Below are 13,244 nucleotides of genomic sequence, written 5' to 3' on the forward strand. Positions count from 1 at the left end.
TGATCGACCCCAGTTATTCAGGCCGATGACGTGTGGATTCCCCACAATTCAGCCTCCGCTGTGCGACCCATGGATGATTGTCTGGGTCAAGGCTGGTCCCTGATCTTATCTGAACGTTGACGGCTACACACACACATCCCTGCTTCCAACGACCTCATCCCAGTATGTCCCAGATAGATATTCCAGGCGATTTCAGAGATGAAGTAAGAGACGAAAATAAAAATGACGCTACCCCACCTTCAGATTCAGGACCAGCGGGCCCAGTCTTGAGGCTCGATGCTGGCAGAAATCACAGCAAACCAGCGCCTAAAGCTCCCGCGGCAACTTTAACACAAGGACTATCGGATGAAGACCTGTGGATGCTCATCCGGCGATTCAATAAAGTAAGTCATTATTGACAGTCAGTTCGATCGCGATGTTGACCCCAAAAGCAAATATACCATGTCAAGGCAGCAGCGAATACCGCCTCGGAGGATCTCGATCTGAACAGGGCGCAGGATGAGCAGTTTCCACCAGAGAAGCTTCGGATCACAATCGAGCGCTTCTATACGTCGGTGGTGGTTGGGATGGTGGGGTTTTGTAGTCACATCGCCCGGCTACGGTCGTGGAAAGAGCCACGACGGACGGCGATTTTCTGTTCGGTAAGCGATGATGCAGAGTTCCTCATGATGGAATCAAATCTAATGCTTGCAGGGTTATTTCATTGCCTGGTTGTTTGATGTCGTTATTTTTACACTATCGGGACTATTGATTGCCTTGGTTTTGTGTCCGCCACTCCGTCAGGCGCTTTTTCCTGGCCCACCTCCAACGTCTACCGACACTGAGGATTCGGCAACTGGAGAGCCCCGGAAGCAGGACAGTGTCACCGGGATCCCGGAAAGGCACAAAGGAGAGGCAGCTGAGCGGGAGGCTCACAATCTTGTCAACACTGTCGCGACCATTGCCATGAAAAGTGCTACAAGTAAATACGGACAAGCTGTGTCTGAAGATGCTGAAAAGGTCACCGAGCCGGAGAGTCTCGAAGATGTTGTCGATACGGCAGATGCACTGGATGAAAGCGTTACAGCTGAGACGCAGAAGCCGATGAAGAGGAAGGTAGCCAGTGCTACCGACGAGATAATGCGGACGATGAATGACATTACGGATACGTATGAGAAGTTCTGCAAGTATGTTCTCTTCACCAGTAGCATAGGGTAGTACTGACAGAATACAAACAGTCTCCTTTCTCCGACACCCCCATTTGTCACATACATTCCTCGTCTACGTCTGGTGGGAATCATGGCCTCTGTTTGTCTGCTATCGCTCGTTGTGTCGAGCAATTTCATGATCAAGGCTACTGCCTTTGCACTTGGTCTGGGCTTCTTCGGAGATCCCATCATCAATTACAGCATAGCTTACCTCAATCGCAAAATTCCCAATTGGAAGCAACACCTCGACCTGCAAAAGTATGTCCAGTATTCCTAGAAACCACCCCATGCTAACAAAGCATAGAACGCTCCTCAAGGGCGTCCCCAACAATGCGCAATTGACACTCACCCTGCTACGCATCGGCGAGATTAACTCCTCTCCTCTCCCTCCCGTTCCCGACACCAAAGACAAGGAATCCTTGTCGCTCATTCGCCGGAAAGCACGCGCTGTCATCGCCTCCAACGCAGCCCCCATTAACGAAGAAGCTACTGACTCGACAGACTCGACTACCGACCAGCACACAGACCCAGCGCCAAAACAGCGAAAGAAATGGTTCTTAAAAGTCCTCCGATTCGTCCGCCGCACAATCGCGACCGCAATCAAAAGTCACGGCGCATTCGACCGCGCCATGCGCATCGCAAACTCAGCACACACGCGAACCCTTCTCGACCTCCTGGCCAAGAAGGATTGGTTCGCGGCGCCTACGGGTCCCCTCAAATTCGAAGCAAAGTTCCAGCGGAAGCGCGGGACGGCTGTGATCGACTCGACCCAGGAGCCGCCGGTGATGTACTTTACGACTACGCAATCGGCTTCGATTGATGATTTGAGGCTGGAGAGTCAGAAGAAGGGGTCTGTTTTGTTTCAGATTCCTGTTAGTGATATTAAGGAGCTCAAGAAGACAGAAGGACTGGGATGGAAGGGCAAGTTGATTGTTGAGTTGACGGCGGGGAGCAAAGAGGCTGCGGATGGATTGGTCATTTCCGGGAGCGAAAGTGAGCAGGCGTATCATCTGACGGGGATGAAAGCGAGAGATCAGTTGTTTAATCGGTTGATTGCTATTGATGCGCAGTTCTGGGAGAGTCATTAAAGTGACTTGACGCGATTGTGAATATAATGAATGTATTTTGTGCAGTCGATGATGCGTGGTGACCTTAGGCACCCGCCGGCCACCACCAGGCCACCACCAGGCTGCCATGGCCCTTCCCCACATCGTCCCGAAGCTTAAAAGCGCTTTCTGATCCTTTGGTTTCTTGACCTCACCATAAATCACCATCATCAAAATGGCAGAACTAGATATCCACCCTCCCAATTTCACATCATGCCTGGACCAAAACCAAAGCCCACTCTTCTCGATATTACCCCCAGAAATCCGCCGGGAAATCTTCGCCTACGCTCTTGCCGCTTTCGAGGACACTAACAGTCCATACAGCAAAGACACATATTGGACACGGCCGGGCTATGACGCGCCCCACCGCACCCACACAGAGCTCCTCCGGACCTGTAAACGCGTCTACCAGGAAGCCTGGTTCATGCCGTTCACATACGCAGAGCACGCCTTTTACCTAACGTGGCACGACCGAGCACCGGAACAGCTCTCGCCAAAGGCCTTCCAGCAATGTCTGGACCTGATCCATCAGACGCACGGCAAGGTCGAGGCCGGCAGGATCAGGATCTTCGCGCAGCTTTTCATGCTCGAAGATGGGCACCGGATGAAGGCGCTGGTAGACATGACGCATTTCTACCCGAGGAGCATCAGGCTGACGATCCGGTACACGGATTTCTGGATGTGGGAGGAGAACCAGCCTCTTTATATTGGTGCGCAGTGGGTCAATAAGATCCGCTTTCCGGAAAGTGTCACCCGCTTCAGTATGGACTTTGAGAGTATCGAGCGTCGCAAGGACGAGGTCGAGTATATTGCCAACGAGGCGGCTGACAAGTGGTTCTTCCGGCGGAAGGACGGGAAGTTTCTGACGGCTGATAAAGCCGATATGTCGATATCGCGATGGACAGGGAGTTCTATTCTAAAGCGAGAGCGATGGCTGAGGGATGAGGTTAGACCGGGTCAATTGGACTATTATGTTGTCACGGTCGTGTGGAGGGTCTCACCTGGTTTAGCAGAGGCGCCGTTACCCACGCCGTGTCCGACGGTCGAGGTACCGCAAGATTTCCAGCGGCCCGCGCCTCCGTTTACTTTAGGGGCATGTGTGAGTGTTGCGGAATTGGCAAATGCCAATATAGAGCTGGATACACCGGCTGAGGAGACTTGGGTTGCCCTTGAGGCGCATCGAAGAGCGACGCAGGAGGCAGCCAGCGACGCAGAGGACGACGTCCAGCTTGATGACGAAGGCATGTGGAGTGACTAAAATTATATCATGTAAGGGGTGGTCAGGTGGTCTACGAGTGGACAAACTTCTATTGCTGTAGATTAGCCTCGTTGTATGTTATGAGGGCGTTGAGGGAGAATCACCGATTCCCTCAATAGTTAGAGCAAGGCACAGACGGGACATGCGAGTCAACAAGGGACATGTTGTCTCAGGATCATAAAGCTCACCATCGACTTCCGTCCACCAACGACCTGTCATCTGCAATTGAGTCCAAAGCTATCAATTCAACAAGCAATCTTTACTTCTTCCTTCTGTCTCTTCTCAGATAGCCCCAAAGCAAGCATCGGAGATGGCTCCCTCTTGGCTGCCGGCGCACATCTCCTAGCCTCCAAGCCAAGCCTAAAATGACCAGGTGCAGCCACTAGCATTGCCTGGTACACATTCCTCTCATCGATCCCCACAGTCATTTCCAGGAATTGAAACGGAGCTGACAAGAGCAAAGACCAATTTGCACAAGCGATCGTTGATCCAACCTAATCTTGCATTCGGCCGTACCTAAGCCACATCGGTTCCCGTCGTCCGAGAATGCTGTAGCCTGTCGATTGGCTGGCGAACGCGTCATCCATGTCAACCTAATGCTGCGCTGAGCAAAGCGGACGCATAGAAACTGGTAGAACCACATATATTCTGGACCATTTCTTCCCTTCTATTGCTCAGTTAGTATCAATAGTACCATCGATTGACTTTTCTTTCAGTTGCTGGGAAAGGAGAGACCGTGTTCTGGACGTACAGCTTGCAGGACGATTGAGGCTTGGATGGGCAGCCACAATATGCTGCTCAGCCACACTACACTGGAATTCCAAATATGCAAGGAGCGATCGACAGTCCATCGTTTAAAGGTAGTTTGCTCCGGTGTACTCCGTGCGTGCGATCTCGGACAAAATGTGGCTGGTGGTACTAGTGGCTGGCAATAATACTCGCCAGCGTCAACTAGCTCCCAAGGCCCCATACTGCCATGAGGGTATCCCTATATCCAGTGCGAGGTGCAATTCGGAGAGCTATGATGGTACCTAAGGCACCCTAAACTTATTACCTAGAAGAGGCACAGGATCGTACTTTTAGCCAATAAGAAGGCTCGATAGGTAAAAATTTTGGACCAATCAGATTGAGCGTCGTTATAGCAAAGTACCTAAAAGGGCGAGATGCGTTAAGACATGCTACAGTTCCGCTCCGCAATGAGCCATAGGTCAATTAACTGAGCTTCCTTGAAAACCTGATTTTGAATGAACTATCGAGACGCTAAGCAAGCCCTTCAATGACCTGTTTCTGTACACGTAGTGTTGCCCTTGATGTCTGGCTAACGTGAGATAGCTTATACCTAGGGTTGGGATCTACAGCTATTCGGGAAAGGATAGATAGTATTAGTCCACGATTCCATTAGGGCATTGGGGGACTATTTGTGGATCTCGCTCGGTGAGATTGCTGTGTATTTGGCGGGGGGTAATCGCAGCTTCTACGATCATGTATCTATTTTGTGGCTAATCCAGGGCTTGTTTATGTATCTCATTCTCCAGATGCGGCCACTATGTATTGGTCTCGGAACCCTTTCCCAAGTCGACAGGGCTGCGATGACGACTGTGGTACATCCTTTGAATGAAATCTTGCTTGGCGCGAAGAATGTGGTAACATCCTGGCTCATGGTTGGCTATACTCGTCACCACTTCCTAATGATAAATAATGATACCCTCAAGGCCACTAACAACGAGAATAACAAACGGCAAGTCCCTATGCAGAATAACCTAGGCAACTTACTCCCACGAGATACTCGAACTGAGACACTCGAACTGAAACATCCCTCTCGATAATACGGGGAAATCCTCTTGCCATGAAGGATCCATCAAGCATCGTAAGGTACATTGGGTGGTACACCAAATGCCATAATGTGGAAGAGGCGCGTAGGGGAAAATCCTGCGTGGATCTTAGAGGTCGGGCTAGAGCTGACAGATTCCAAGATCGACATTCACAAGTTCATCCAGCGCCCCCAATCATGATGCATTATCTTCCGCCTTATTATGGACTTGTCCGAACCCTGGGCTCCTCAGATATCCAGATAAGTCAGGCTGCATGATCAAGCATGAGTAGACTAAAGTAACTGTTCAAGATTGATTATTGTTTTGCGTCAATCTGCCAGTTCTCATAAGTGAGTCCCACACTAGGCGGCACCGAATTCGGTAAAATTGCGCTGGTTGCGCCACTGGGACAACATGAGCTCCTTGCTTGATGGATCGCCGTGCGGCCTGATGGACTCATCTAAAATGAAGTCAACAGAGGGAGGTCTTCTTTGATCTTTTGTACTGTTCTGAACACCGTGGAGACTGGGAGTAGAAATCCACAGGAGCAGAGATATCAAAATGAGGGAAGATCAATGGCCGCGGACTAGATACCTACAGGAGACCTGTGATAGAGTGAAGATGCTTTAAAGTATCAATCCCTAGGTTCATCTGTCACATGGATAATCAGCGGCTGAATTGACAGGATATAGACGTAGTCTCTTATGCTCACCAATATACAGGGTCCATTGCTGTGGCTCAAGCGCCATGTCTTGTAAACATGCCGGCAATCATGCATCTGCAGCTCGGCAGCCATAATTGGATAAAGCACCTGTAGAGGGATCAAAGAAGCACTGATTTTGGCCGCAATTACACCGGCTTCCATTGGGCCCTGTTTCAGTCGCCACCATACCGGTGTGGCTGGCTCCAGCGGGCCATTCTTGAGACAAGATACTGCACGCTTATGGAAATCTCGGGAATACCCCTATTACTGTAGTCTTGCTTGCACACTGCAAAATCCCTTGGCGGGATCATGCCTGCCCTAGATACAGAGTAGTGGCTGTTCGATCTGATCCTTCCGCCGATCATCCCGTTGACAAGCAAAAGTACCAAGGGCGTCCCACTGACTGACAGATGTCCCCTGTGTTGTCATAAGCCCACGACTGTCCCTGCTCTGATCATTATCAAATAGTGATTTTCACCCTCCCCTCAGGAATTCGTTTCCGATCAGCCAGCTTAGTACCATGGAAATGACACCGATGATGCTCGTGCCTATCTTAAGGAAGTACAAGTGCCATTGGGCGCACTGTGGAAAGGTCAACATCACCCTCTCTCCAACCACGCAAGTTAAAACTCACAAGAAAACCTCACAGTCCTTCAATCGCAAGTCTGACCTCTGCCGACATCACCGCATCCACACCAACGAACGTCCGTACCACTGCGCCGTCAAAGGCTGCAACAAGAGCTTCGTCCAGCGCAGCGCGCTGACCGTCCACTTCCGCACACACACTGGCGAACGCCCACACGTCTGCAACTTTCCCGGTTGCGAGAAGGCCTTCTCAGACGTATGTTCTACTCTACCTACATCACGCTCACGCTCACGCTCACATCCTAATCCTTATAGTCCTCGAGTCTAGCCCGCCATCGGCGCACCCACACAGGGACCAAACTGTTCAAGTGTCCCGAGAGAACGTGTCACAAGAGGTAGAACGCACCTCCCGTTACGGCAGGATGAAGATCAAAGACTAAATGATACCCACCCGGGGGTTTGCGTGGATAGCTACTCCCGCAGAGAAACGTTAGCGAATCATCTACACCGCCATCATCCGGCCATCATGGCGCATCCGCAAATCCATACACATACCCGAGAAGACGCAGTTTTTACAGAATCTCCATCTGCATACGAGAGTATACTGCCTCTGGCGGCTAGCGGGACCGTCGTCCCCGCGTTCTACATGCAGCATGACCTTCCTGTGAGCTACGCGCCGATACAACAGAGTATACCGCTCCCATCTGCCGTTCCCATCATGGCAATGAATGAGATGCAGTACTCGCCCTTTAGCGAGCATTCTATACAGCAGTTTCACAGCCAAGGGCTCGGAGGATTTTGCTATGCAGGCTTTGTCCCGATCACCGAGGATCAGAGTTCGGGCACGGGGCTGAGCAATGGTTATGAGTTCCCTAGGTGAACATTCGCATGTGGTGGCGCAATTTAACTGGGATTGGGGCGTTATGGCGAGGAAACTGGCCTTTTGGTTAGTAGGGGTGGCTTTACTCTGTACTGGGTGTTTATGTGGATCATGCGCAGCGGACACATGGAATGTTGGGGAAAGCGGAATAAACTGGAGCTTTGTTCCAAGGAGACAGAGCGGTGCTTGTTTTGACGCATTGAAGATTGGAGACTCCAGCTTCGATGTCGTAATACTCAGCCCTTCTGAACAGCGGCTAAAGCTTAGATAGGGAGCAGCTTAGTCGCTGCAATCACGTTTCATTCTCTCGTGGTCTACATCATTGCCTGAAAATCTTGTAATTTTGTAACCCATCTAACTCCAATCCGGTTTGTATCGCTTTATATATCATGAAAACATTTACTCCATTTCAATGGTGGCAGGAGGCTTGCTGGAAATGTCATAGAGGACACGGGAGACTACAACGTGTGAGCATGCATTTGCAGAATTCATCGAGATGATGGAACTTACCACCGTGGACCTCATTGATGATGCGGGTAGCGCACTTGCTCAAGAACTCGTTGTCGAAGGGGAAAGCACGAGCAGTCATGACTGTTATATCTTAGTACCAAGTCTTCATCGATTCCCAATGTGAACTTACAGTCAGTGGTCTCAACAGCGCGGAGAATGATGATCTCAGCGTAGACGCGCTTGTCACCCTGTAAGTGGGTTAGAATGAAACCATTTGAAGAATGCAACTAAACGCACCATGACACCGACGGCCTTGCTGGGATCCAGGGCAGCGTAGGCCTGAGAGATCTTGTCATACAGACCGGCTTCCCGGATCATGGAGATGAAGATGTGATCGGCCTTTCTGGCGATGTCGACGCGCTCGGGGGTAACTTCACCGAGGACCCTGTCGTTGCATTAGTTCCAGACCCTTCGTCCACAATCGAAACAACTGATGAACCTACCGAATGGCAATACCAGGGCCCGGGAAAGGGTGCTTTAACACCGTCAACAATTGTGCGAAGACCATACCCATGGAGGACAACTCACTCTCATAACAAGCTCATGGGCAATGCCCAGCTCTCTTCCAAGCTGACGAACCTCGTCCTTGAAGAGCTCGCGGAGGGGCTCAATGAGCTTCATTCCTTGTCCCTCGATCATACGCTCTGTAACGAGTCAGCAACCGACACCCCGACACCATGACAACATAAAAGAGTAGTGGAACATACTAGGCAGCGCACCCACGTTGTGATGTGTCTAGACAAATGCATGAGTAAAAACTCCCCAAGATAAGGCCCAAAATAAGGGGAGAAGTCAAACCTTGATGGTGGCGGAAGGACCCTTGAATGAGATACTCTCGATCACATCGGGGTACAGAGTTCCCTGGAGAAACCACTTGACCTTGGCACCAGAGTTCTCGGCCAGGGCCTCAATCTTCTCTGCCTCCTCCTCAAAGACGTCAATGAAGGTGGCACCGATGAACATGCGCTTCTTCTCAGGATCAGTGACACCCTTAAGGCCATCCAAAAAGCGCTTGCAGGCATCAACGACAGTCAGGTTGATACCGAGGTGCTTGTTCAGGGTTTCGGCGACGGTCTCGCACTCGTTCAAACGCATGCATCCGTTGTTGACGAGCACGGCGTGGAACCGGTCACCGATAGCTTCCTTCATGAGCTTGGCGGCAACGGTGGAGTCGACACCACCACTAACGGCACCGAGAACGTGGTCGGTCTCACCGACCAGCTTCCGAATGCGAAGGATTTCCTGGTCGACGAACTTGGACATGGTCCAGTTGGGGTTGGCACCACAGATGTCGACGGCGAAGTTGCGGAGGAGCTTGGCTCCATCGGGGGTGTGCTATGCTTCGTTAGATATTCATCCACCTTGTCCATTATCGAGCGAAAGGGTCATACTGTGACTTCGGGGTGGAATTGAATTCCTACGACTTCATTAATACATTGAAGAAGGGTAGCGCGTCGATGGGGGAATTACCATAAACTGGCTTGGTCTCGTGTGCGATACCGGCATACTCCGAGTTGGCGGTAGTAGCGATGGTGTGGAAGCCCTCGGGCAACTTGACAAGCTTGTCACCGTGGCTCATCCATACCTTGACGTGCTCCTCCAGACCAGCGAACAGTTTGTCGACGTGTCCCTGGCTGTCGAGTCTCTTGGCGTTCAGGTCGGCATGGCCGTATTCGCGAGCAGTACCTGCGACAACATTGTCCTTTCCAAGTCGGTAGGCGATTTCCTGAAGACCGTAACAAATTCCAAGAACGGGAACACCGAGTTCAAAGACGGCAGGGTCAGCGTGGGGGGCACCTAATGGTCGTTAGGTTACATTCGTCATGTTGTTCGCATTGCGTCGCATACCGTCCTCGTATACACTGTAGGGGCCGCCCGATAGGATCTTGAAAGGACTTTGTTAGTGAATGTCTATCACGGCATCTGACAGAGGTATGACTCACAATTCCCTTGGGCTTGAATGGAAGGTCGGCCAGCTTCTGAGTGCATGGCAGCATCTCACTGTAGACTCCGATCTCACGCAATCTTCTGGTAATGAGATGGGTCTAATCAATTAGCGCAAGTCTTCATGTATGGTGGAGGTCTGAACTCACATATTGCGACCCAAAATCCAGAGTAAGGATCGTGTCGAACGTAGCCGACGGAATCTGTTCTTCAGCCATTGCGACGGGGTTTGACGGAATGATACCGGTTGAGACTGTCAATATTGAATGATGATAAGATGTCAGATGCAAGAGGAAATTGTATTGACTAGTCTCTTCGACCAATTGCCCGGAGCACAGCTGATGACTGCTGGTACCCAGCAGCAAAAAGGTTGCAACGCAATGACTCGGGAAATTTTTCTGTACGCGGGGCGGTGAAACATGCGGGGTTGAGCAATATGCGGCAGAAAAATTCTTCTATTTTGGGTTATCAGCAATGAGCCAATCATAATCCTCAGATAAGAAGATGCACTCTAACTTTAAATGGTATAGCTCAGGTGTCACTTTGTCCTGTCATTTAGAGAGGTACAGAGGAGTCGAGGACAGGCTTTCTTAACCAGAGTCCCCAAGTCCCCATTCATGGCTTGTCTGGGTCTTTCAAGATGCGTTAACTGGTGGAACTGTGAGCCAAGGATATCTGATCCATGCAGATGACCTACATATCTCGAGTCTCTAGGACCCTGCACAATCATCGCCCTCAGCAGTGTTCTGACACATGGTCTGTCGTACGCGGGGTCCGATCGAACTCCAAAGCTTCCATCTAGCTTGAAGGCTTCAAGCTCATTATAAATGCTGAACTGAAGCCAAATCAGCCTCCTATCCGGAAACCTGGCATACTCCATAGTGCTCCTACTAGAAACTCACCTTGTGAAAGTGGCTTCACTGGGCTGTATATATGGATGAGAGGTATTCTTCGTGGGAGAGGCGATGTGTAGGGTGAGAATTCCACTTCGTCGAATAACGTATTTGGATATAACGTCAAATGAGATATCCTTCTCTATCTAGCCCTTAGACCTTTCTCTTTACATTGCTAATCGGCCACGATCTTATGTTGACTGCCGAGACCGACCGGATAAGCGGCATCGACACATCGGACAACCCCCGCCCATATTCCTGGGGAAAAGTGTGCACCAGCCTTACAACAAATTGTGCGTCCTTTAATCCTTGCCATGGCTTGGTTCTGGACCAATGACCTTTTGTAGGTGGGATACTAGGGCAAGTAGTGCCTCTCATCGAGCTGGGTGACGGTTGATTCTGCACTGGGGAAAATGCGGGGGAGGGGATGGTAAATAATCGGGAAAGGCTTGCAGTCGTCGCTGTGGGATCGATGAGATGCCCGTCTTCACTTCTGTGTGCGCTGCATGCTAAAGAACAAAGCTGTTGAGTTTTCAGAATTCTCTGCATTGTGGACACTTTGTGGTCTTTTCTCATAAATTGACGCTCCCTCATCTTGTCACTTATCCGAAAAGACCTCGGCTCTGTGTACTAATAGATACAACGCGCAATGCACTGACGGACAGGAGAGTGTTGCGATCAACAACAGCTGTGGCAATGAAAAATGAAAAGTCGACCATTTCTTCGGATCTGGAAAAGAATCTGGTTGTGCAACTTGAAAATCCAACGTCAGAATGCTTTGTAACAGAACAGGCCACCTCACATGTAGTCGATTGGGACGGGCCCGATGACCTTGCTAGACCAATCAACTGGCACAAGAAACGAAAATGGCTGAATGTGACCAGCATTGCTTTTCTCACTTTCCTTACCCCGTTGGCTTCCTCGACGGTGGCACCCGCCGAAGGGTTGGTTATCGAGAGCTTCAATATCACCAGTGAGTCGCTGGCCAGCTTTGTTGTATCTATCTATCTCGTTGGATTTGCTGTTGGGCCTCTGGCACTTGGACCCTTATCAGAGATCTATGGTCGTCTTCGGATCTATCAAGCTTGCAATGCCGTCTTCATCGTTTGGAATATAGCTTGTGCGGTTGCTCCAAACATCGGTTCCTTACTAGCTTTCCGGCTTTTCGCTGGAACAGCCGGCAGTTGTCCGCTTACGCTGGGCGCTGGCTCAATTGCAGACCTATTTGTCCCCGAGGAACGAGGTGCAGCTATGTCAATCTATTCAATGGGTCCGTTGATGGGGCCAGTGATTGGTCCTATTGCTGGGGGATATCTGGCCGAAGCGGCCGGGTGGAGGTGGATATTCTGGGTCATTTCCATGGCAGTCAGTACCCTCCCTGATATAGGAGCCAAGCATCCACTGACGTTGTCAAGGCTGGTGCGGTATTTGCATTCTCGCTCCTCTTTCAAAGCGAAAGCTACGAACCAGTTGTTCTACAACGACGCGTTGACCGACTCAAAAAAGAAACCGGTAACATGATGCTGCGATCTAAACTCGCTCAGAACATCAGCGCCAGAGACAACTTTATCCGGTCAATTGTCCGACCAACAAAGATGCTTTTTCTCTCTCCCATCGTGGCGATCTTCTCCGTCTACCTCGGTACGTACACACATGCACTCACCGACTCACTTCGCTGACTGAACAAGGAATAATCTACGGCTATCTCTATCTCCTCTTCACGACAATCACTTCAGTCTACCAAACCACCTACGACTTTTCCCAAGGCGCCGCCGGTCTCACCTACCTCGGGATCGGCGTCGGTTCCCTCATCGGCCTCTTTATCTTCGGCACCATCTCGGACAAAATCCTAATCTACCTTACGAAAAGAAACAACGGCGTACGTGAGCCTGAATTCCGCATGCCGCCACTCATCCCGGGAAGCCTTTTTATCCCGATCGGGCTGTTCTGGTACGGCTGGTCCGCCGAGAAACAGCTACACTGGATAATGCCTATCGTGGGGACCGGATGGGTGGCATTCGGCATGCTGGCGTCCTTTCTCCCTATCCAGACGTACTTAGTCGATGCATTCAGTGAGCATGCGGCTTCCGTGACAGCTTCGATGACGGTGGTTCGATCGCTGATAGGGGCGTTTTTGCCGCTGGCAGGGCCGGCGATGTATGCGAGGCTAGGGCTGGGATGGGGGAACTCGATGCTTGGGTTCATCGCGTTGGCGATGCTGCCGCTTCCTGTGGTGTTCTACTACTATGGGAAGAGGATTAGGACGTATCCGATGTTCAAAGTGACGTTTTAGCTTTTATTCATGGAGTGTGGGGCCAGTGTAGTAAAAGAAATATACACTATTAACAGGATTAAATAGTCATGGAC

At 50.6% G+C, this 13,244-nt stretch overlaps 5 protein-coding genes across 5 annotated transcripts; 4 read left to right on the plus strand and 1 right to left on the minus strand.

The window, feature by feature from the left end:
* Positions 1-164: 164 nt before the first annotated feature.
* Aud_002436 (uncharacterized protein) lies at positions 165-2,275 on the plus strand (the record flags this gene model as incomplete). Its single annotated transcript, XM_043287405.1, has 5 exons — positions 165-383; positions 432-641; positions 694-1,166; positions 1,218-1,445; positions 1,492-2,275. The coding sequence occupies 5 exons, from the start codon at positions 165-167 to the stop codon at positions 2,273-2,275; spliced, it is 1,914 nt and encodes a 637-aa protein (XP_043143340.1).
* A 193-nt stretch (positions 2,276-2,468) lies between these two features.
* Aud_002437 (uncharacterized protein) lies at positions 2,469-3,551 on the plus strand (the record flags this gene model as incomplete). The annotated part of the gene is made up of 1 exon (XM_043287406.1): positions 2,469-3,551. The coding sequence occupies one exon, from the start codon at positions 2,469-2,471 to the stop codon at positions 3,549-3,551; it is 1,083 nt and encodes a 360-aa protein (XP_043143341.1).
* Positions 3,552-6,585: 3,034 nt separating this feature from the next.
* Positions 6,586-7,530, plus strand: Aud_002438 (zinc finger protein; the record flags this gene model as incomplete). Its single annotated transcript, XM_043287407.1, has 2 exons — positions 6,586-6,906; positions 6,979-7,530. The coding sequence occupies 2 exons, from the start codon at positions 6,586-6,588 to the stop codon at positions 7,528-7,530; spliced, it is 873 nt and encodes a 290-aa protein (XP_043143342.1).
* Positions 7,531-7,929: 399 nt separating this feature from the next.
* Positions 7,930-10,202, minus strand: gua1 (GMP synthase (glutamine-hydrolyzing); the record flags this gene model as incomplete). The annotated part of the gene is made up of 13 exons (XM_043287408.1): positions 7,930-7,988; positions 8,041-8,121; positions 8,171-8,228; positions 8,278-8,425; positions 8,484-8,515; positions 8,569-8,684; positions 8,748-8,775; positions 8,839-9,375; positions 9,432-9,457; positions 9,511-9,837; positions 9,889-9,925; positions 9,984-10,085; positions 10,134-10,202. The coding sequence occupies 13 exons, from the start codon at positions 10,200-10,202 to the stop codon at positions 7,930-7,932; spliced, it is 1,620 nt and encodes a 539-aa protein (XP_043143343.1).
* A 1,371-nt stretch (positions 10,203-11,573) lies between these two features.
* Positions 11,574-13,170, plus strand: Aud_002440 (MFS transporter; the record flags this gene model as incomplete). Its single annotated transcript, XM_043287409.1, has 3 exons — positions 11,574-12,242; positions 12,293-12,518; positions 12,566-13,170. The coding sequence occupies 3 exons, from the start codon at positions 11,574-11,576 to the stop codon at positions 13,168-13,170; spliced, it is 1,500 nt and encodes a 499-aa protein (XP_043143344.1).
* Positions 13,171-13,244: the final 74 nt, after the last annotated feature.

This window comes from Aspergillus udagawae, assembly GCF_001078395.1.
Source record: "Aspergillus udagawae IFM 46973 DNA, scaffold_2, whole genome shotgun sequence".
Taxonomy (NCBI): Eukaryota; Fungi; Ascomycota; class Eurotiomycetes; order Eurotiales; family Aspergillaceae; genus Aspergillus; species Aspergillus udagawae.